The sequence below is a fragment of the Mchenga conophoros genome, linkage group LG7, assembly GCF_057382185.1.
Source record: "Mchenga conophoros isolate Kocher_MC1m ecotype Shallow Benthic linkage group LG7, M_conophoros_male_GT1.1, whole genome shotgun sequence".
In the NCBI taxonomy this organism is placed as follows: domain Eukaryota; kingdom Metazoa; phylum Chordata; class Actinopteri; order Cichliformes; family Cichlidae; genus Mchenga; species Mchenga conophoros.
The window spans coordinates 65,891,803-65,913,420 of NC_140532.1; the positions used below are offsets into that span (position 1 = coordinate 65,891,803).

Sequence of the window (21,618 nt, forward strand, 5' to 3'; positions counted from 1 at the left end):
AAACACGAAGAGTGAAATGTTACAATTAACCCCATAGTCTGGGTTAGTTGTAACCTATCCTGGGGTAAAATGTAACACAATGAAATGAGGGTACTAACAAAACATTAACATGTAATCTTTGTTTATTCAACACATGAATGCACTTACATCCATTTATGTAGCTGTGTGTGTGTGTGTGTGTGTGTGTGTGTGTGTGTGTGTGTGTGTGTGTGTGTGTGTGTGTGTGTGACAGAATGCAGAAATCTAGCTTTTGAACATATTCCAACCCCCCAAAAAAGACAAATTATAAAATTTTCTGAAACTGAATATTTCATTCATTTTGGTTGGTCTTCCTTGAGTTTGGCCTCATTGGCTCAGTGGGCATTATAACCTACAACTCTTGCACCAATTTTGAACATAACAATGAAGCTGAAAAAATGTAGTTGTTCACCAGCATCGCAATTCCATTACTTTTTATCATGGCTTACCTTGGTGTGGTTTGCAAAGTGCTTCAGAAAGATGAGGAAATCTGTTTCGTGCACCCATCCTGATTTATTTCCACTACCAGTACTTGCTACTGGTCCATCTCTGACACAGTGGTCTGCATAATGTATGTGTGGGAACACAAACAGTGGAGGAATTGTGTTGCCAATGGCATTAACCGCATATACAAATGCGACCAGTGAACCTCTCTCTGCTGATGTTGTTGCCCCAACTTGTTTAATATGGGTTAAAGTAATAGTGTGGTAAGTTGTAACATCTGCATTATTGTTACAACTGACCCAGACTATAGCCATGAACTAGCTAACATTACAGCCAACGGCTAAAACATTAGCACTAAAGACTTACACAGAATATATCCCCATAGACATACAAATAACATAATTTAAGTTTGATGAGTTTAACTGCAAAGCAGATAATGCTACTAGAAATTGAAATAAAGTAGAAAAACTTACTTTTTGGCATACAAATTACTTTTTTTCATGTTAAATTGTCTGTGTTTGACAAAATGTGCTGATTTTTCACATGTGATAGCAGAACTGAATTGGGCATGCACAGGATGAGTCACATCATTTGAAACTTAGCCCTGATTGGAGAAATTGGAAGTGTTACAACTATCCCCGGTCTCCCCTACATATCTGCTTCGTTTCATGAATACTGTGTCAGTGAGGAGCCAAGAATTTTAGGACAGAGCCAAAGTTCATCCATGCAAAGTACCAGTTGTGCACTCTGATAACATCTCCTCCTCCTGAAAATAAACTCTCCAAGTTTTAACACCACTTTTTTTTCCTTATGCAATTTACAGTAAATTCTGTGTCACAGACTTTTTAATTCTCATTTCTGTGACTCATTTAAATATTCTCCACCTAAAAGTGAAATTTTTACAAATACATATGCTACAAGGCCAGCTGCCAAAATATTCCTGTTTATAGCTTTCAGTCACAACACGGAGCCTCTTTAATAAATCCAGCAGCTTTTTAAGGTCAGGAGAAGGAATTCAGCTGCTGCAGGTTTCTGGACCTGCATGTTTCTTCTTGTTTACAATTCTAACCTTTGCACTGAAGCGATATTTTTCCACAGGCTGTTCTCATTTATATGACCTCTATAAAACAACGGGGTAAGAAAGTGCTGTGGTGAAGTACGATAAGAGTTTTGTGGTCCATCTTCTGCACATTGTTGTTACATAATAACAGATGTCAGGCTGTAGAAGGAGAGGCTAGTGTAAGGCTGTTCCAGTTCTCAGCGCACTACTCTTCTTCTTCATTTGCAATGACCTCGATGACATTTTCATCGAGGTCATTGCGAGGAAAGAGGTTAGGGATAGGAGAAACATTTGGAACGCACCCTCTGTCTCTTTGTTATGTTACTTCCCATTTTAATTTGCTAGTATTTTCTGTCTTTCGTGTGTTGGATTTAGTTTTACTTCCTTTGTCTTGTGTTTTTTTATTTACCCACCTGTTCCCCATTCCCCTAATCAGCCTTTGTGTATTTATTCCTTCAGTCCACAGTGTGTTGGTTTCTTCATGTTGTTTTCTCTGTAAGTTAAAGATGTGCCGTTTCATTCTCATGGATTTCTGTGTTTGTGGAATTTGTCTTTGACCAAAAGTAGAGGTTTGCTCTTCTGTTTGCATCATTGTGCCCGTGGCGTCTGCTTTTAGCTACTTTCTCCCAGCATATCGTGACATGCAGATCTTCTCCATCTCATTTACTTTCCTTTCAGCTGATCTTTACTCTGCTTTCATTTCTTACATCTTTCCGTTTGAATTGAACAGTTCAAGTTGCTGTTCCAGTCAAAACCAAATCAAATTTTAATAATATTACACAGTAGAAGAGCTGTAGTTGTTCAGAAGTTGACTGTCAATTAAAAGTCCTTGCACAAAAGAGTTTTTTTGGATTTTCTCAACAACAAAAACGCCTTTTTATAATCAAAACTAAAGAAAGAAGAAAGAAAACTTGCACAGTGAAGCAGAATTTGGGGCTTAGCAAGTTCAGGGTTAATGTAAGTGGGTTTTCACTGTTAGAAGTGTTTGTACTTCTTACCAAAATGCATCGTCATGGAAACATTTGCTGCTGACGTGTCCTTTTCTGGAACAAGTTATGCTCCAGATAAGAGAACAGCAGGTGCAAAAGCAGCATTTGCTGACCAGCTCTTTGGAAAATATTTTCATGTTTCCTGGAATATCCCCTGGACCTCAGTGGATGGCTGGTAGGAGGGTCTAAAGTTTACAAAGCATGTAATGATTCTGTCTTTACCTGATGAGCATCAGTAAGAAATACAGATTCAAATTCAATCTGTTTCCCCCTGTTGTCTGCAGGTGATTTACAAACATTTTTATTGTCTTATGAGCCTAATATCAGATCCAAAAACAGGGCACTACCAGGGAATTAGTGCTGTGCTGAGTCATCGGTGTTATCAGCTGATATTGGCTATTTGATAATCAGTATCAGGAGTTATGATGGCTGAAACAAGCAAGAAGGCAGAGAGCATTGTTGCATTGATCTGAGCAAAGTAAATAAATGAATAATTATTAATAATAATAAATACATTAAATTAAATAAAAGGAATAAATAATGTATAACATATGTTGGGGAAAAGTGTTTATAGGTTGTGTCCCTGGAAGAAAAAAACTATCAGGATCAGAATACTGGGGTTTTCACCAGCTGATCTTCGTATCGCCATTAAAAATCTAAAATGAGTCGACTCCCATCCCTCTACCAGGGATGTTGTAGCAACACTGTAGCACAACTCCCTGATCGGTGTTTTCAAGAATCATACAATAATTTTAGGGTTTGAAATTTGTACGTTTCAATTTGTGTGTCCACATTGCTTGTACATGTATTTAATTTAAAATCTAAATTTGAATAGAATGTAAGTAAATACATTTTGTTAGGTTTTAGCATATTTTACGTGGCACTGGGGATTTTCTTGAACAAGTGTTTTCACTCATACACGCGATCTCATAAATCCTAAACAATCCTAAATATTTAGAAGTAGAGTTTGGAATGTCAGCTCCTACTGTTTAACCCCACTAATGACATGGAGACAAAGAGAAATGCCTCTGCCTGGTTCCAAACGTCTGCACTTTTGCCCACATTTAAAATTTCTTCAGCTCTTCAAAAATGAATAAATTAGGACTGTGGAATATTCAGTCTAATTTTTTCCAATGAATATCCGCAGCTTTCCAGGAAATAGGACAGTCAAGGTTCAAATACACATTTCACAACTTCTTTAAATACTTTGCCAGCAGAGACACAAGCAAGCAAGTTATCCAGTAACTCTGAGACAAACCTGAAGAAGATCTTGGAAGACTGTGTGTATAATTTCAGGAATACGCAACTTGTTCTTGGGAAAGTTTACCAAATAACTGAGTAAACCCACTTCCAGGAACATAGACCTCTATGAACTTCTATTTTAAAACGTGCAACTCCATCAGAAACTTTTCTGAATGCCAGGAATGGAGATCGTTACTCAAACCAAGAATTCTTGCCAAAAATCAAATCCTCTCTCAAGTGTTCAGCGTTATGTAAAAAACACGCAGAGCTCCTGGAGAGGTATCTTCCCAACAAAGTATTGTTTTTGGAAAACCTCACTAAACCATAGTGAGGTTACAACTAATTCAAGTATAATGTTGCATAACCTATTATGAAACATTTTTTAAAGCAAGGTCTTTGACTTATGACCTCCATTATATAATTTCCGGACTGCACTGTTGGACATTTCAGTCGTGAAATCTGGTCACAGTAATTTTAATACAATAGTTTTAATAAGCAGTTTCTTCCCCACAAATATTCAGATGTTGTGAGCTAAACAGCTGCAACATGTTTAGGGTGGTGAACTCGAGTATGCGCTCTGATTTGAGGCTTTTTGAGGGGGAACTCGTGTAGCATCTCTGTAGACAGACCCACACGGACTACAGTAGGCGGCCAATGTGAACCCCAGTACTGGTTCATAAAAAACAATGGGTGATGTCATGATGTCCATCTTTCATAAACAGTCTGTGGTTTCAGTGTTAATGTTCAACAGGTTCAGGTGACTGTGGAGTGATTTAAAGTGGTGCTCGGGATTTTATTTGAGTGAGACCATCAAGACCATCAAGATTACGGTCAGCCAGGAGCAGAGGCTTCACTTCCCCATTTCCTTCACTACATCAAAACAGCACCTTTCAATCCTGAGGTGGCCAAGCTGCTAGAGGTGAGAAAACAGCACTCTTAAACTCACACACTACCAGTTAAAAGTTGGGACACACCTTCTCATTTAATGGTTTTTCTTTATTTTCATGACTATTTACATTGTAGATTCTCAATGAAGGCATCAAAACTATGAATGAGCACATATGGAATTGTGTAGTAAACAAAATATGTGAAATAACTCAAAACATGTTTAATATTTTAGATTCTTCCAAATAGCCGCCCTTTGCTTTGATTACTGCTTTGCGCCCTCTTGGCATTTTTTCGATGAGCTTCATGAGGTGGTCGCCTGAAATAGTTTTCCAACAGTCTCGAAGAAGTTCCAAGAGATGCTGCGCACTTGTTGGACCTTTCACTCTACGGTCCATCTCATCCCAAGCCTCTCAATTGAGTTTAGGTCAGGTGACTGTGGAGGCCAGGCCATCTGGCGTAGCACTCCATCACTCTCCATCTTGGTCAAATAGCCCTGACACAGCATGGAGGTGTGTTTGGGCTCATTGTCCTGTTGATGTAGAGATGTGTCTGCTACTGGAACTCTGTGTGGCGTTTATCTGGGCTCTAATCTGAGGTGTTGTTAACTTGCTATTTCTGAGACTGGGAACTTGGATGAATTTATTCTCAGCAGCAGAGGTGACTCTTGGTCTTCCTTTACTGGGGCGGTCCTCATGGGAGCCAGTCTCATCGTAACGCTTGATGGTTTATGCCATGAATTCTAACAGTTGTCAAATAGAGCTGTCAGCTGTGTACCAACCTGACTTCTGCACAACACAACTGATGGTCCCAACCACATTAAGAAGGCAAGAAATTCCACAGATGAACCCTGACTGGCCCACCTGTGAAGTGAAACCACTTCAGGTGACGACATCATGAAGCTCATTGAGAGAAGTCCAAGGGTTTGCAGCACTGTCAACAAAGCAAAGGGTGGAATCTAAAGTATAAAACATACTTACAGTTATTTATAATTTTTTTCTTTGCTATATGATTCCATATATCTTGCTTCATATATTTGAAGTATGCATCTACAGTGACGTCATTGTGGTTACACGAGCTCCGCGGACTTCATTCTGTGCTCCAACAGACTCGACAACATCTTGTCCTCTAAAGAGGTTAAAAATAAATACGCAAACTCATTAAGGAAACAAAGATAACCCTTCCTGCTACAGGTGAACTGCTGTATATGTTTAACAGCTCCACTGATTTGGAGAATTCTGTTTCCTGGACAGATTTATCACACAGGTTCCTGTGCTTGGTACTCAAAGATGACTTCATTCAATTTCTAAATAAATTAATGAATAGTTAAAGCAAGCTGGCTGCATATGACCACAGTGCACGTCTTACAGTATGTTTTCATTATTCCAATTATTTGGACAAGATCTCCAACACCACTGGCTGAAATGCAACACAAACTATGATAAAGCCGTGTTTTATGGATGACAGCAGACACTCAGTGCTGTATCTCTTTCCTGACCTCCTACATGTATACTAACAGCAATTTCAACCAGAATTGTTATATTTGGAGTAGAGTCCAGTGCTTTTATAATATACCACACCTCAGATTTTTATTTTACCCGTATTCCTCCTGTTCTGATGAGGCTTCAGTGAACAGCAGGCCAAACAACTTAACTCAAGGTTCATTCTTTGAGTTAGGTGGCTTTTTTAATGGTTGAATGATTCATAGGTCAGTGTTTAGTCTGTCATAGGTCAGTGTGGCTTAATAAGCAAAGTAAACATTCCTCTGAAAATAGTGAGGTACAAGGACTGGACTGAGTGAAACAGCAGCCACTGTCCAAAGAAAAGCTTTGAAATGTAAAGGTGGGGAACTGTATCTCAGCTCTGGCTCATTGAAAGCAAAATAGAAAGAAATGAGGGTGACTCAAGAGTTTTGCACAAAAATCTCTTAATGACATTAAAGTCTAACTTATAAAGTGAAGTGGTTTGTGTGCTGTCAGCACATTCCATCTGGAAAGTTGGGTTTTTTTTATATTTTCCTGAATTTTGTTTAGTTATTAGTTGTGGGTCAAAAGAAACAGACATAAACTCAGCTAAACTTTAATGGATCTCTGAGGTTTTCAAGATAACAAGTTAAAAGATAGCAGAAGTTGTTGGAATTCTCACACTTATAGCCAGACACAAGAAAAATATACTACCGTCAGCAGGTGCCATGTCATGCTGATGCATGTTCTTTGGAGTATAGATTAAGACTCAACTTTACACAATGAGCTAGTAAGTTTCGTGACTTAGGCATATACTCACATATCATGCATACTTTTGGTGCCTGCTTTTAAATTGTTGCTGAATATTCAACATTAATTATATAACAGTCTTTATTCTTTCTTAAAATATAATGAGGACTGGAAATGATGCAAGTCGACATTCTAGCAAATAAATATTGTGTCTAAATATTTCACACCAGGATCAAATAGATAAATCCTTAAAAATCAGGGTAAATGAAAGAGTTTTCCCTATGAACTGAAGGAGGAAAACCTTAGAGCTCACCAAACCATGTACACATACAATATCATATCGCACGCTGGAAGCAACTTTTTAGGTCTGTGTATGTATATTTGCTATGCGCATTTTAGTAAAAATTATTCTCAGTAAGTATCTTTACATGCTTTATATTTTGTTTTTTATGTCAGAGAAACTACTGACATTGACCCTTTCAAGCACCACACTTGAAATAAATGAAAAGCCTTGTCACATTAACATCTGACCTTTGTCTTAGTGGAGAGATAACCAACAGTTACTAATGAGCTTTTGTATCTTGCTCAAGAAAACTGATATGGAAATGTAAAATGAAGCTTCCAGTAGTTTGATGACTTCCCCAAACCGGTTTCCAGCTTGTCATTCTCAGTCAATCATTACCCTCTCTAACATATCACAGCCAAATAACTGCGGGGTCACAGCAGGATCCTGCAGGAGAGACGAAATCGATGGGAGACAGGAGGATGCTGACGAAGCTGAGCGAAGCACTGTGGAACTATCACAGCCTTCTCCTGATCATCCTCACGCCGCTGCTGCTGCTCCCTCTTCCTCTGGTCATCGGAACAAAGGTGCGTGCACAAATATGACGGGAACTGTATCCCCTCCATAACAGTTTCATTTAACTGACATTGCACTGATCAGTGTTTTTAAGCAGCTCCTATCATTAATTGCATATTGTGAAATATGTTGCCACTGCTAGTTTTAATTGTATAGCACATAAACTTTATGATATGATCTCAGTAGGTTGTAGCTATTGTAGAGTTTTTGTGATGATCTGAACAGTCTCTGTGCTTTATTAAGTTTACGTTCGCTCTTTATTTGCTTTCCTATCAGCCAGTCATGGATTTGTACTTATACACTTTTTTCAACTCTAAGCACTACGAGATCTTTTACACTTTTTCCCGTCACTATAAATACGGCTAACAGACCCTTGTGCATAGTGCCAGCTGACCCTTGATCCTTTTCTAATAATGGCCATAAATAAAAGTTTATATACTTTCATAAAATGAAAACACATAAAATGATACTTCAAGGTCATTTTTTACAATTTAGGTTTAAAAAATAACAGGATTGCAAATTAGAAGAAAGTAGAAAGCAAGTAAAAGGTGTTTGTTTCTACCAGCTTTTCTTGTGAAAGGCAACCTTGAGCTAATTATATTAGTACATGGGAATCTAAACTTTATTTCAGTCTAAATTTGAATTTAGACTACAGTACTGATCAAATGTTTAAGACCCCTTTAAAAATGGCAAAATATCATATTCTGCATTGGCGGATCTTAACAAAGTTCCAAGTAGAGCTTCTGTCGTGTAGCGCTGTGTGGCAGGCAGGATGACGACCCAAACACAGGCCTCAAACAAAAGCTTAAACTCAGCGAACACCATGAGACCGGAAAGTGTGCGCGTCATGGATGATGTCAGCGTGCACACTGTGTCTGAGGATGAGTGAACGCAGGCAAAGCTACTGGTCTAGACGGGATTCCCGGCTGTGTCCTCAAATCAACCGCGGCTCAGCTGGCTGGAGTGTTTACACACATCTTCAACCTTTCCCTCTCTCTGTCTGTAGTCCCAGCCTGCTTCAAAACGGCCACCATCGTCTCTGTACCCAAACCCTCCACCATCTCTTCCTTCCTCTTCCTTAAACGGCTGGCGACCGGTATCTCTGACCCCCATCATGAGCAAACGCTTTGAAAGGCTGGTCGGGGACTTCATCTGCTCTGTACTGCCCGACTCACTGGAACCGCTACATACCGCCACAACAGGCCCACTGATGATGCCACAGCCCTGACACTACATACTGCCCTCTCGCACCCGGAGAAGAGAGACACGTCAGAGAGAATGCTGTTTGTAGATTACAGCTCAGCATTCAATAGTCAGCACACACAAACTAAACAGTGAAGAAGGCGCAGCAGCGCTTCTTCTTTTTCAGGAGACTGAAGATATTCGGCAAGAGCTCCTGCATCCTCGGGGCCTTCTACCGCTGTGCCTTTGAGAGCATCCTCACTGGACGCATCACCACGTGGTATGGCAACAGCACCGCTTACAACCACAAAGCTCACCAAAGAGTGGTGCGGTGTGCTGAAAGGATAATTGGAGATGAGCTTCCCTCCCCCAGGACGTGTAGAAGAAGCGGTGCCTGAGGAAAGATTGATACACCATTAGCATTGCCTTTCCTCAGTTACTGCTTAGGCTAAATCATTTTGATGTGTGAGGGCATGCAGTAATGGAAAATGAAAACTTCCCTCAAATGTGTTTTACAAAAAGTAACGATCCTGTTTTTGAAAATGCAACGAGTATAAAATACTGTGAAATTTATCCATAAAAATATTAAATTTAAAAAAACTGAATAAACAAAACTGGTTCTTTCTGGATAATTTCAGTACAGATCCAGTTTTCTTGGGGGGTTTTTGGAATTTGTATTATTTGTTTAAAAAAAGGCGCAGCATTGAAATGATCTGCAAAAGCAAAGATACATACATGCAGAAGTATAACAATAAGAATTAAGCTACATTTAGACAATGCTTCAACAACCCAAATAATTACCTGAAGGTGTTTTGAAGTGGTTGCTGAGTGACTCTAGTTTACCGTCTCTAACTTCTGCACGTGTGTGTGTGTGTGTGTGTGTGTGTGTGTGTGTGTGTGTGTGTGTGTGTGTGTGTAATCATCTTAATGTGTTTTCCCTGTAGGAGGCAGAATGTGGCTTTGTGATGATGCTGATGGCGATATACTGGGTGACGGAGGTGATTCCACTGTCCATGACGGCCATGCTCCCCGCCATTCTCTTCCCCCTCTTTGGCATCATGTCGTCCTCCAATGTGAGTCCTTCTGTTAGCAATCACAGTTACACAGGACAAAGTGTTGATGCGTTGAGAGTTGTTATTCTTTATGAATGCACAGCAGCAGGTGTGTTGCTCTGGTTCTGGTTCTGCCTACAATAATAATAACATGAGTAATAACTTTAAAGGTCTAACCAGCAACATGCAGATGGCTTTTCATTTTGAAGCAAGATACAAATACACATAAGCTGTAGTAAATGTGGTGTGAGAGATTTAGCTGCTCTCTTTGCCAAGAGTGTGTTTGTCAAACAGGTACTCCGCCATGCCATTCTGGGGAGCGCCCATGCCCACCTGAAGTTTTCAGCATATTCCTGCTTCTTTTCCAATTTGCTTGTCCCTCGTGTGATCTTAAAAATCCTAAAACGGCCCTCTTCTTCCATCCATCCATCCATATGCGATAGATGGATGGATGTTCCCAGGCAAGCTGAGCAACATCATCTCTCCAGCGTGGCCTGGGCCTGCCCTAGGGCCTCCTTCCGGTGCTACACGCCCAGAACACCTCACCCAGTAGGGGCCCAGGATGCATTCTAATCAGAGGCCCGAGCCACCTCAAGTAGCTCCTTTTGAGATGGAGGACTAGGAGTTTTACTCTGAACCCCTCTCAAATGACTGAACTCCTCACCCCATCTCTAAGGGAGATGCCAACCACTCTTTGGAGAAAGTTAATTTTGCCGTTTGTATCCACAGTCTTCTTTGTTTGGTCACTATCCAGAACTTGTGACCATAGGTAGCTTGTGTACTCACCTCTCTCCTTAATACGAATGACCAGTACAGCATCTGCATCACTACAGACAGTCCCTCAATCTCTCACTCCCCTCTCGCCCCACTCATTAACAAGACCCTGTGATAGTTAAACTCTTCCACCTGGGGCAGCAAGTCACCCCTAATCCAGAGTGAGCACGCCACCCTTTCTGGATTCTCATTTCTGCCACTTGGCTGCAAACTGGTCCAGTGCTCCAGTGTGAGCTGGAGGCCACCAACTGATGAAGCCAGCAGAGCCACGTCATCTTCGGTCTGCCAATCCCAGTTCTCCATCCAGTGTTCCAAGGTATGTCAACCAAGAGAGCTCTACAACATCTGAAGCTTTTAGGAACACAGAGTGAATCTCATCCACCCCAGAAGCCTCTAAAACAAGCCAGTGTGTCTCAGCCTCATGCACTATGTCAGGCTCCTTCATCACCAGAGAGGTCATGTTCCATGTCCCCATACCCAACCTCGAAAGCCAACGATCAGACTGCAAGGGTCTCCACCCCTTACTGATGCCTGACACACATTGCAAGTGACCAGCATGGCACCTCCTGCGTCTTATGGGCCTACAGCAGAGCAGGCCTTGTTCTTATTTGCAAATAAATGTTTTTATTCTTGGACACTTGGACTCTTCTTTATGCTCATCCAATTATTATCTTTTTAAAGTTGTATTTTTAATTGGTTTATCTGTTACTTGTTAACTCCCTGTATAACATATTCATTGGCCACAAACTCAAATTTGAAAATGGGCTTAAATTTTTACTCCTCTTCCTCAATTACTCTATAGCAGCTCTCTGTTCTAAAATCACCTTTTCTCCTCTAGGTGGCAAAGGAGTATTTTAATAACTTCCACTTCCTGCTTGTGGGTGTTGTCTGCCTTGCCACGTCCATCGAGAAGTGGGGCCTCCACCGCAGAGTCGCCCTGAGGCTCGTCACCTTGGTGGGGGTCAACCCTGCTTGGTGAGCATCTTCGTTCTCTGCTGTTGGATTCAAATTTTGTATTTCTTCGAGATTTAAGTGTGAAGGCTCCATTGTTGCTTTTTGAACACACCACTGTCTCCTTCAGGTTGTTGCTTGGCTTCATGTCCGGCTGTGCCTTCCTCTCAATGTGGGTCCAAAACACATCAGCTGTTACCATGGTGATGCCCATCGTAGATGCTGTTCTCCAACAGATTCTAAAGGCGAATGAAGAGGGATACTCTGGTGAAGACAACCCTACCCTGGAGCTGGACGGTACCTGCACAAACAGTATACTTTACTTTATAAAAGCACAAAATATAATTAAAAGTGTGAGATAGCTGTGTGTCTTTGAGCTTACAGTAGGATGGAACTTGTGGCCCTGACTATAATCTGTCATTTTTCCAGAAATCAACAACTGTACTGCAAAAAATAAAGAAGCTCTGAGGTATGTAAAGCATGGGGATTCACTGCTGCCCTCTGGGTTCAGGGTGTTCTAAGTTTTTGTTTCTGATGTGCTTGAAGAGCAGTTGAATCCCTTATTCCTCTCTCAGTGACAGCACAGAGCCAGATGTCCCCACAGAAACCTTCACTTCTGTTCAAATACCAGCAGAGTCGCAGCCTGCGGCAGACGAGGTGCAAAAAAGCACCAAACAAACACAGAATAAAATTATTCTTTGATATTTTTCCAGTGCTCATACATGTTCTGCTACTTCCGCTATTTCTGCTTCTCTGTCTTGATTTCTCCGCATTTTGTCTTACAGGCTGCAGAGAACGTACCCACGGCCTCCTGCAGGCGTCGGCAGGGCCGGATGCTATGCAAAGCCATGTGCATCGGCATCGCCTACTCCTCCAGCATTGGTGGCATCACCACGCTGCCGGGAACCTCTGCTAACCTCATATTCTCTGAGTACCTCAACCAGTGAGTGTCTCACATCAGGTGTATGTTAATGAGACATATTGGCAGTGGTGGGATTAATGTTGCCTTCAGTGTTCGGTTAATTCAGTCTGCTGCACAGCTAGAATGAAATAATGATTGAAAGACTCCTTTAAAAATAATGTTTTTGAATCCACTGTCTTTACATTCAGCGTTTACCCAGACTGCAACAGCATCAACTTTGCCAACTGGCTCCTGTTGTGCCTGCCCATCAGTGTTATCATGCTGCTGATGACATGGTTCTGGCTGTACTGGCTCTTCATTGGCTCAGAGTGAGTGTCAGCATACCATCTGCAGAGCCAATCACCTGCTATCAGTGCTATTCTACTCTGACTACTCTTTATGCACACTCCATTTGTTATTCTGTTTTATCAGTTTCATCATCCTATTCTGATTTCTTTGCATTAATCAATTAGTGGAAGCATCATCACATGTGTTATATATGTGTTTTATTATTGTGAAGATTTATTATAGTTCAAAGCTCTGATGATGAATCAGTTGTTGGCATCTTTAACAGAAATGTCTGACTAACTTTAAACTTAAACTTAAGCAGAAGTTTCTGGCAGCTTTTCAGAGAAAACTAAAGAACATATACATGCTATTTGAGAGTTTGTATTATGTTTTGCTACCGCATTTACAATAGGTTAAAGGTACGATTTTTATTTTTAAAGTCCAATCCTCACCAAATAGAAGAATGCCAAAGCATCTTCCAAAAATCTGCAGTATTCCCAGAAAAAGTGTCTTATATGCATCTCCATTTATATTTGGTAGTATGACTTCAGGACATAACAGAGCAGGCATCACTAACAACAGGAAGAACTCAGGGAGGGGCAGCCATCAACTGTGACTGGTTAGGAAGTGAGGATAAAAGAGAGGAGAAGGCTAAACTGGAGAACATAGACAACTACAGTCCTCAGTGCATGATGGGAAGTATGGGCATAGTTGGCAGCATAACTAAAGATTGGTTCATGGTCACCTGATCTAGATCTAACTAGAGATTTAACAAAAATGACATTTTTAAGCCTCTCTTTAAGTAGACACAGTCTCTGTCTCCAGAATCCAAGAAGATCCAGGAAAACAAATCACTCCTGCATACAAAGTGTTTCTCTTACTCCAGATTATTTTAGTGCAAAGATGGAATTTTATCATCAGTTTGACTTAAATAGTAAAATTTGCAAGATTAAAATGAAATTTCTCTCTCTCGCTCACACACTCACACACTGTCTCATGCAGCTTCAAGTTCCTGTGGCAGTGTCGGGGAGAGCAGTCTGACAGAGAGAGGGCGGTGAAAAAGGTGCTGGAAGATGAGTACAAGAAGCTGGGAGCCATTAGGTGATCTCTCATTCGTTTATTTACGCACTCGTTTATTCATCAAAGTAATCAGTTTGATCATTTATTCATTCATGCGTGGTCATTTATGCGGTGTTGGTGATACAGGATGTTGGTTAGGGATTTACACTGGGTCTTAATGCATGCTCAATCATCCAGCTAAGAAATCCCAGAATCTGGACGTAGCGTTTTCAGTGTCATCCAAGGGACTTCTTCAGTTTCAGTTGACTGCAGGTTTCCCCAACCTTATAAATAGTTCTGCATAATGATCAAAACTGGCACCACGGCCTGACAGTGGACTGTGATGTCAGCTTCATGACCATTAATATGCAAATTGTTTGACCATTGATCAATGGCCACAAGGACTGAGGAGCTCATTCATATATATATATATATATATATCTATATATATATATATATATATATATATATCACATTTAAAGAGCCATATTTTTATTCATGTATTTATTTAACTATCCACAGCGTTTTACAGTACCTTAGATGGTTAGTTGTCATGCCAATGCTGTCATTCATTTTACTTGTTGATCAGTTATTGACAGAAAGACATTCCTATGATAATTTATGCATTCACACATTCATTCGTTCCCTCTCTCCAGTTCTCAGGAGATCTTCACCGGGGTGGTTTTTGTGGTGATGGTTTTGTTGTGGTTGACCAGATCTCCAGGTTTTGTACCCGGCTGGGGTTCCCTCTTCCCTCAGTGAGTCACAACCTTCTTTTATTGCCTCGGAAATTATTCAAAATTATTCCCACAAACAATACGATACAAATGATACAATGACAAAGACGAGATTCTTTGGGAAACATGCATTTTTATGATTTTTCACAGCAGCAATGAACCATGACCCAGCTGATCCCTTTTTCTGTTTTTCAGTAAATCCAACTACATCACAGATGCCACTGTGGCTCTGGTGCTGGGCGTCCTCCTCTTCTTTGTACCTGCTCACGGACCCTCCAGAAAATATGGTGTGAAATATGTATGAAATGTGGCTTGTTGTTTAGTCGGATGTTGAAGGCTAACACAAGTACTCTCAACATTTTTGTTTATGAAGGGCAACCAATCAGTTACAGTTGAAACCTTGTTTCAGGCAAACTTTAAACCAAGGGGCTACACCACAGACCACTGTGAGATAAATAAGAATTATTAACTGAGTCATGCAAAACTGCTCCAAGAATAAGGAGCAGGAATTAGCATAAGGGGTCAGGATTAAATACTGTAGATTTACTCAGGTTGGTTTTTCTTAATTCTTCTTAATGCAGTTTTCCTACACCACATTAATCTCACTTATTTGGTTATTGCGCCCTATGCATATCAAGCTTTTACATAAAAGAGATATAAAAACTTGAGGCTGCAAAGAAATGTGTGAATACCAACAATCAGTAAAGTTTTAACAATCATTTAACACGTCTGTTTTTCAGCATCAGTCCCAGTAAATATGTTTTTTTCTCTCAATTCAGAGGCGATGATCTCTTGGAAAGAGTTTCAGGCCTCCATGCCGTGGCAAGTTGCCCTGCTGGTTGGTGGAGGCTTTGCCCTCGCTAAAGGTGCAGAGGTATGCTGAAATACAAATCACAATACATCCAGAACAGTTTCCTCGTACAGACCAAGAAGAAATTTGATGCAAACATTGTAAAGTTTTCACAGCTAACACAGAAAAATCTCAGGTCCAGACAAAAATCAGCACTCTGGTGTAGATCATTGGGAATGACAGGAATTTTCACTACTTCGTTACTAGGGATGGGTATCATTTAGGTTTTATCCAATACCAGTACCAAACCAGTACTTTTGAAACGGTGCCAGTGCTTAAACGGTGCTCGAATCGGTTCTTAAAGAATCAAGAACACAAACTTTGTCCTAAAATCTGTCATGTTTAGCTGTTTTTTGTAAAAAGATAACTATGTTAGCCTTTTCTGCAGCTATAGGGATATATGGTATCACTCTTGTCTGGAAGCAGTGCTTAAACAATGGAAAAAACACAAACTTTGTCCAAAAACCTCTCATGTTCAGCTGTTTCCCTCTTTTTCTTTGGTCATTTTAGCCTTTTTGGCCAGGGTGAAGGGAGTATCTGCCATCAAACAAGAGGACAGCCGCATGTAGCTACGACGGTGTTTGCTAGTTCACCTTACATGCATTAATGTAATCACGTGGTTAGCCTACTCAACGTAAATTACACATGAACAACATTAAGCTACTCACGCAGAGAAGAACAGCTGCTGCTGCATCATCATCCTCATCATTTCTGCTACACTGGCAGGGCTAGGGGCCAGGACTCTCCTCTTCGGGTTCATGTTGCTAACTCCGGGTCGATAACAGGCACCACACCCGCAGTAGATGTGCTCGTTGTGAGGTCTCGCAGCAAGCTATCAAATACGGTGCATTTCTCGGCTTTTAAAAAAAATGCTATGCGTCACCAGGTGTTTCATCGGATTCAAGGTGTTACCTCCTTTGACAGTATCACAGTATCAGCTTAAAGCACTTGTTGCTGCTGAGTTTGCATCTTTTGCTGTGAAGTACAGCCAGACTTTGACCGCTTCACTTTGGGCATTTTTAATCTGTAGCTCTGCTCTAAAAGAACGTACGTACCTGGGCCCGCCTACTATCCTCGGAAAGGTAAAATGATTGGCTAGAATCCAAAGTGTATGACATCTCAGTAAAAAAAAGAAAAGCACAGAAATGTGCGCTGCTCTTCGGTCTGGTTACTACCGTTTATGTCAGAACACCGGTACCCATCCCTATTCATTACTCATCCAAATGACTTCTTCAGTCTCAGCTGACTGCAGGTTTCCAACCTTATGACCAGTACATTTGTACGATAACTGAAACTAGCACCACTGAATGAACAATAAGCTGGGAGGTCAGTTCCTTGACCATTAATATGCAAATTGTCATGACCATCGATCAACAACCATTGATCAAAGATCACTGATCGTTGCCCATGAGTACCATTCACAGAGAGTTAGGGAACGGCTGCAATCACAAAGATGTGCCCTTAGGCCCCCTCCTCAATTCAGAGATGGTCTTTTCCCTTTCACCTAAATGGTCTCCTTGACTCCCCACTTAAACCAGCGTTCCTCCCTGAGTGACGAAATGTTTCTCCCACTGAAAACACCACGTCCAGGTGAACAGAATCAACCTTCTGAAATTTATTGGCTATGATTTGTCTAAAATTGAAATCATTAACTAATGAACAAATGGTTTCACTGTCAGACCAGCACGTCCTCATCGCATCTGGTCAAGTGTCCACAAACGTCATGTCAAATCTTCAAAATGGGCCTTCAGAAACCAGTGGTTGATGTAATGGTACCGGGGCACCCCCAGTGTTAAAACATGGGGAAGCAGAGGTGTAAATTGTTGTAAGTGTAGTGTGATGAATGAGCGTCTGACAGCCGAGAGCTGCAGCCGTTTATAATAAAGTTGACTCTAAAGAGCAACCTCTGGACCCGCCGTGTCTCAATCACACCACAGGTACCTATGTCCATCTTTTATAGTGTCTACACCAACATGATGTATAGAAAAGGTGAGCCAAAGAAACTAGTCTCTTCAGAAGTTGAAAGAACTGACCTGTCCCTTAGTTTAACAAAAAGAACTGTTAGATACATTAAAGCTGGTATAAAATCTGCTTAACGTGTGTGTTTGTTTGTGTGTGCAGGAGTCAGGTCTCTCTTTGTGGGTGGCCAGGCTGATGACACCTCTGGGCGACCTCCCGGTCTTAGCAACAGTCACAATTGCCTGTCTCATTGTCACCACGCTAACAGAAGTGACCAGCAACGCCGCCACCATCACCATCTTCCTCCCCATTCTCTCTCCTCTGGTTAGTTCAGTGTTTTATATTGTACAGATCTGCGGAAAATTTGATTCTCTCAGTCTACTAGAGTAGCTTTGCATGATTCACAGTTGAAAATAATCTTCGTTTATCTTACACTGAGGAGTCCCTCAGTTTACGGTCCCTCCCTTTAACCCTAATTTCTTTGACTGTAGCTAACCAACAAACCACTAAGGGATAAGCAGTTGCCATCCTACAGACCCGTTGACCGAAGCTTTGCTTGTCTTGAATATGAGCGTCCACTAAACCAGCTCATCGCTTGACACCAACTTCATTTTTTTCTAAATCAATTTCTTCAAGGACAAACTTTTCACACAATTTTTTGCGTAGTTTCTTGCAAATTTCTAAGTGTTAATTACCTGATATGTGCGACTGTGGACATACTCTGCTAACCACGTTTGACACAATGAGCTGCCCGCTCTCTCTCGTCTGTAAATGCCAGCCTCTGGTTCCAAAAAGCCAACATACAGTGGCTTGCAAAAGTATTCGGCCCCCTTGAACTTTCCCACATTTTGTCACATTACAGCCACAAACATGAATCGATGTTATTGGAATTCCAGGTGAAAGACCAACACAAAGTGGTGCACACGTGAGAAGTGGAACGAAAATCATACATGATTCCAAACATTTTTTACAAATAAATAACTGCAAAGTGGGGTGTGCATAATTATTCAGCCCCCTGAGTCGATACTTTGTAGAACCAGCTTTTGCTGCAGTTACAGCTGCCAGTCTTTTAGGGTCTGTCTCTACCAGCTTTGCACATCTACAGACTGAAATCTTTGCCCATTCTTCTTTGCAAAACAGCTCCAGCTCAGTCAGATTAGATGCACAGCGTTTGTGAACAGCAGTTTTCAGATCTTGCCACATATTCTCGATTGGATTTAGATCTGGACTTTGACTGGCCATTCTAACACATGGATATGTTTTGTTTTAAACCACTCCATCGTTGCCCTGGCTTTATGTTTAGGGTCGTTGTCCTGCTGGAAGGTGAACCTCCACCCCAGTCTCAAGTTTTTTGCAGACTCCAAGAGGTTTTCTTCCAAGATTGCCCTGTATTTGGCTCCATCCATCTTCCCATCAACTCTGACCAGCTTCCCTGTCCCTGCTGAAGAGAAGCACCCCCAGAGCATGATGCTGCCACCACCATATCTGACAGTGGGGATGGTGTGTTCAGAGTCATGTGCAGTGTTAGTTTTCCACACATAGCGTTTTGCATTTTAGCCAAAAAGTTCCATGTTGGTCTCATCTGACCAGAGCAGCTTCTTCCACATGTTTGCTGTGTCCCCCACATGGCTTGTGGAAAACTGCAAACGGGACTAGAGCAGGTTGATATGACCAAAAATATTTATCATGATATACATTTGAAAATTTGCGATAACGATATAATTCAAACTAAAAAAAATATTTCGCAACTCCACAACTTTATTAGTGCAAAAAACAAACAAACAAACAAACAAACAAACAAACAAACAAACAAACAAACATCAATGCATTTTCACTTAAACAAGCAGCTGTTTTTATGTGCATGCAAATTCCTCGCTGACAGTTTAACCAAAAGGCGTTTCCAGTGGAAACTGGCCGACATATCCTCAGCATAACCATGTATAATATCCACTAAACTTAAAAAGAGGTTATACACACACAATATGGTAATATTATGTTGAAGCACAGTACGTATCACTCCGCGAGGCTCCGCCTACGATAGCCGCAATGCTCCGACAATCCATCAAGCGGTGCGGCTTCGTAGCTTAGCAAAGTCGTACTAAAACATTTGACAGATTTTCGAGCGCCGCAGCTGGAATTGCAGCAAAAGCTGGTTCTACAAAGTATTGACTGTGGGGGCTGAATAATTACGCACACCCCACTTTGCAGTTATTTATTTGTAAAAAATGTTTGGAATCATGTATGATTTTCGTTCCACTTCTCACGTGTACACCACTTTGTGTTGGTCTTTCACGTGGAATTCCAATAAAAGTGATTCATGTTTGTGGCTGTAATGTGACAAAATGTGGGAAAGTTCAAGGGGGCCGAATACTTTTGCAAGCCACTGTAGCCAACACTGAATTCCCAAATAAAAGGGTGATGTCAGGTTGGCTATTTCCATCTTTAACATACAGTCTTTTTTGTCTGACCTGCCACAAAACAAGTGGTTTATTTCCAGCTAGTCAGCATCAATGACACTACTGTGTATGGAACACTAGAGACTGTTATTTCACTAATTTATGAAATTAGTGAAATTATTATCAAATGGACTGGTTCTTATATAGTGCTTTTCTACTCTGAGCACTCAAAGCGCTTTATGAAGATTGTTCTCGCTTCAGGCCGAGGCCATACACGTCAACCCGTTGTACATCCTGATCCCTGCCACCCTGTGCACATCCTTCTCCTTCCTCCTGCCAGTGTCCAACCCGCCCAATGCTGTGGTGTATGCCTATGGACACATCACTATCATGGATATGGTGAGTTCTTTGATAAGAAAAGAGAAGCAGACACTAGAAATAACTCTTTCACTAAATGTATGCTGGCCATAATTCACAAGAAACATCTGTATAACATTCATCCTTGACTGCAAGCCTCGTGTCTGATCATGTCTGCTGCAGGTGAAGGCGGGGCTTGGTGTCAACACGATCGGAGTCCTCTCCCTCCTGCTGGCCATGGCAACTTGGGGAATTCCTCTGTTTTCGCTGGATACATACCCTGAGTGGGCACCGACCTTCAACTCCACGACACCTTGATGAGCGGACCCTGGAACTTAGTTTTCAGTGGTCAGAATCCTTATAGAGACTCCAAGGAGATTCTTGCTAGAGTGATGTTAGACAGGCTATAAACTAAAGTTAAAAGCTGTTAAAAATAAAATAAAATATTAATATTTATGTTTGTTTAGTTTAAAAGATCTATCTCTTTAGTTTGAGTTCATGGGCCAGGAGCTGCAAAGTGAAGTCGGGTTTTTCTGGAAGGTAAACGTCATCCTGGAGTGTAATTAATGCAGTTTTGTAAGATGCCACCAGATTCTCACAGTTATTCATCAGGTGTCATTTTGCATTAGTATGAAACGTGCAGGAAGTTGGAGGGTTGCTGTCAGAATCAGTCAGTTTGTTAAAAAGCACATCATCGTTCGTTTCCTTCAAGACCTTCATTTTCTGTGCTTTCTTGTGTGTTTTTTTATTTCACTTACACTTATTGTTAGACTCTGATAAGGATTTTGTTAGGGTTTAAATACGCCACTCCACAACAGTAAACCTGCACACTGGAAAATTTGTGTAGCGACCCTGTTTCACTAATGCCATAACCCATAAGAAGGGAGAAAAGGTTGCTGCCACTCGGCATGCATCTATGCAATACGCTGATTAGTTCATATGTTTTCACTTTTAGCTGTTAACTGGGGCTCTGTTGTTCTTCCCTTTTCTATAGATTTCTAATCAGGGTTCAATTCTATGCGTCCTTCTTAAATCCTGTCTCTGGCAAAAGCTGGGATACCACACTGGAAGTAGCACATTTTTGACTGGCTCAGGGATTTGTGTAAACCCAACAGGAGAAGTTTGGATATGTGTGTGTTTTGTTTTTTAAAGTTTTCAATAAACTGTGTTTCTCTGACTTCTAGTTTGATTTTCCTGTGAGATTCTGAGTGAACTGGTTTTGGTTGACCTTCGTATGGAAACGCACAGCTAGGGAAAAGTCTCGTGCCCTTCCTCTGCTTGTAAAAGTCAGCTACTCTGGGATAACACAATATCTCCTCCACCAACACATATGAAAGGTTAATCAAATGTGTGTTTCTCCAAGATAGAGCTTAATAACGTCAAGGTTTGGCGCTGTGGTGGG

At 41.1% G+C, this 21,618-nt stretch overlaps 1 protein-coding gene across 2 annotated transcripts; it reads left to right on the forward strand.

Annotated features, from left to right (window-relative positions):
• Positions 1-4,589: 4,589 nt before the first annotated feature.
• LOC146571603 (solute carrier family 13 member 1-like) lies at positions 4,590-21,387 on the forward strand. 2 transcript variants are annotated; one of them, XM_085280863.1, is made up of 16 exons: positions 4,590-4,672; positions 7,553-7,721; positions 9,837-9,965; positions 11,557-11,693; positions 11,800-11,966; positions 12,099-12,138; positions 12,245-12,326; positions 12,455-12,612; positions 12,780-12,899; positions 13,861-13,959; positions 14,574-14,675; positions 14,850-14,941; positions 15,434-15,528; positions 17,626-17,787; positions 20,121-20,258; positions 20,400-21,387. In XM_085280863.1, exons 2-16 carry the CDS (start codon positions 7,602-7,604, stop codon positions 20,532-20,534), a joined length of 1,776 nt encoding a protein of 591 aa, XP_085136989.1. In that variant the 5' UTR covers positions 4,590-4,672; positions 7,553-7,601; the 3' UTR covers positions 20,535-21,387. The 2 variants fall into 2 exon arrangements, with proteins under 2 accessions (XP_085136989.1, XP_085136988.1); XM_085280862.1 differs by lacking the exon at positions 4,590-4,672 and having other exon boundaries at positions 7,538-7,721; positions 11,800-11,981.
• The last annotated feature ends 231 nt before the right edge of the window (positions 21,388-21,618 follow it).

Excerpts from the sequence above, each read along its gene's own strand:
- LOC146571603 (XM_085280862.1), top strand. The coding sequence starts at position 7,602 with ATGGGAGACAGGAGGATGCTGACGAAGCTGAGCGAAGCACTGTGGAAC. Across the intron at positions 12,327-12,454 it reads CGCAGCCTGCGGCAGACGAG|GCTGCAGAGAACGTACCCAC; the intron begins GTGCAAAAAAGC and ends TTTGTCTTACAG. Across the intron at positions 12,900-13,860 it reads TGGCTCTTCATTGGCTCAGA|CTTCAAGTTCCTGTGGCAGT; the intron begins GTGAGTGTCAGC and ends TGTCTCATGCAG.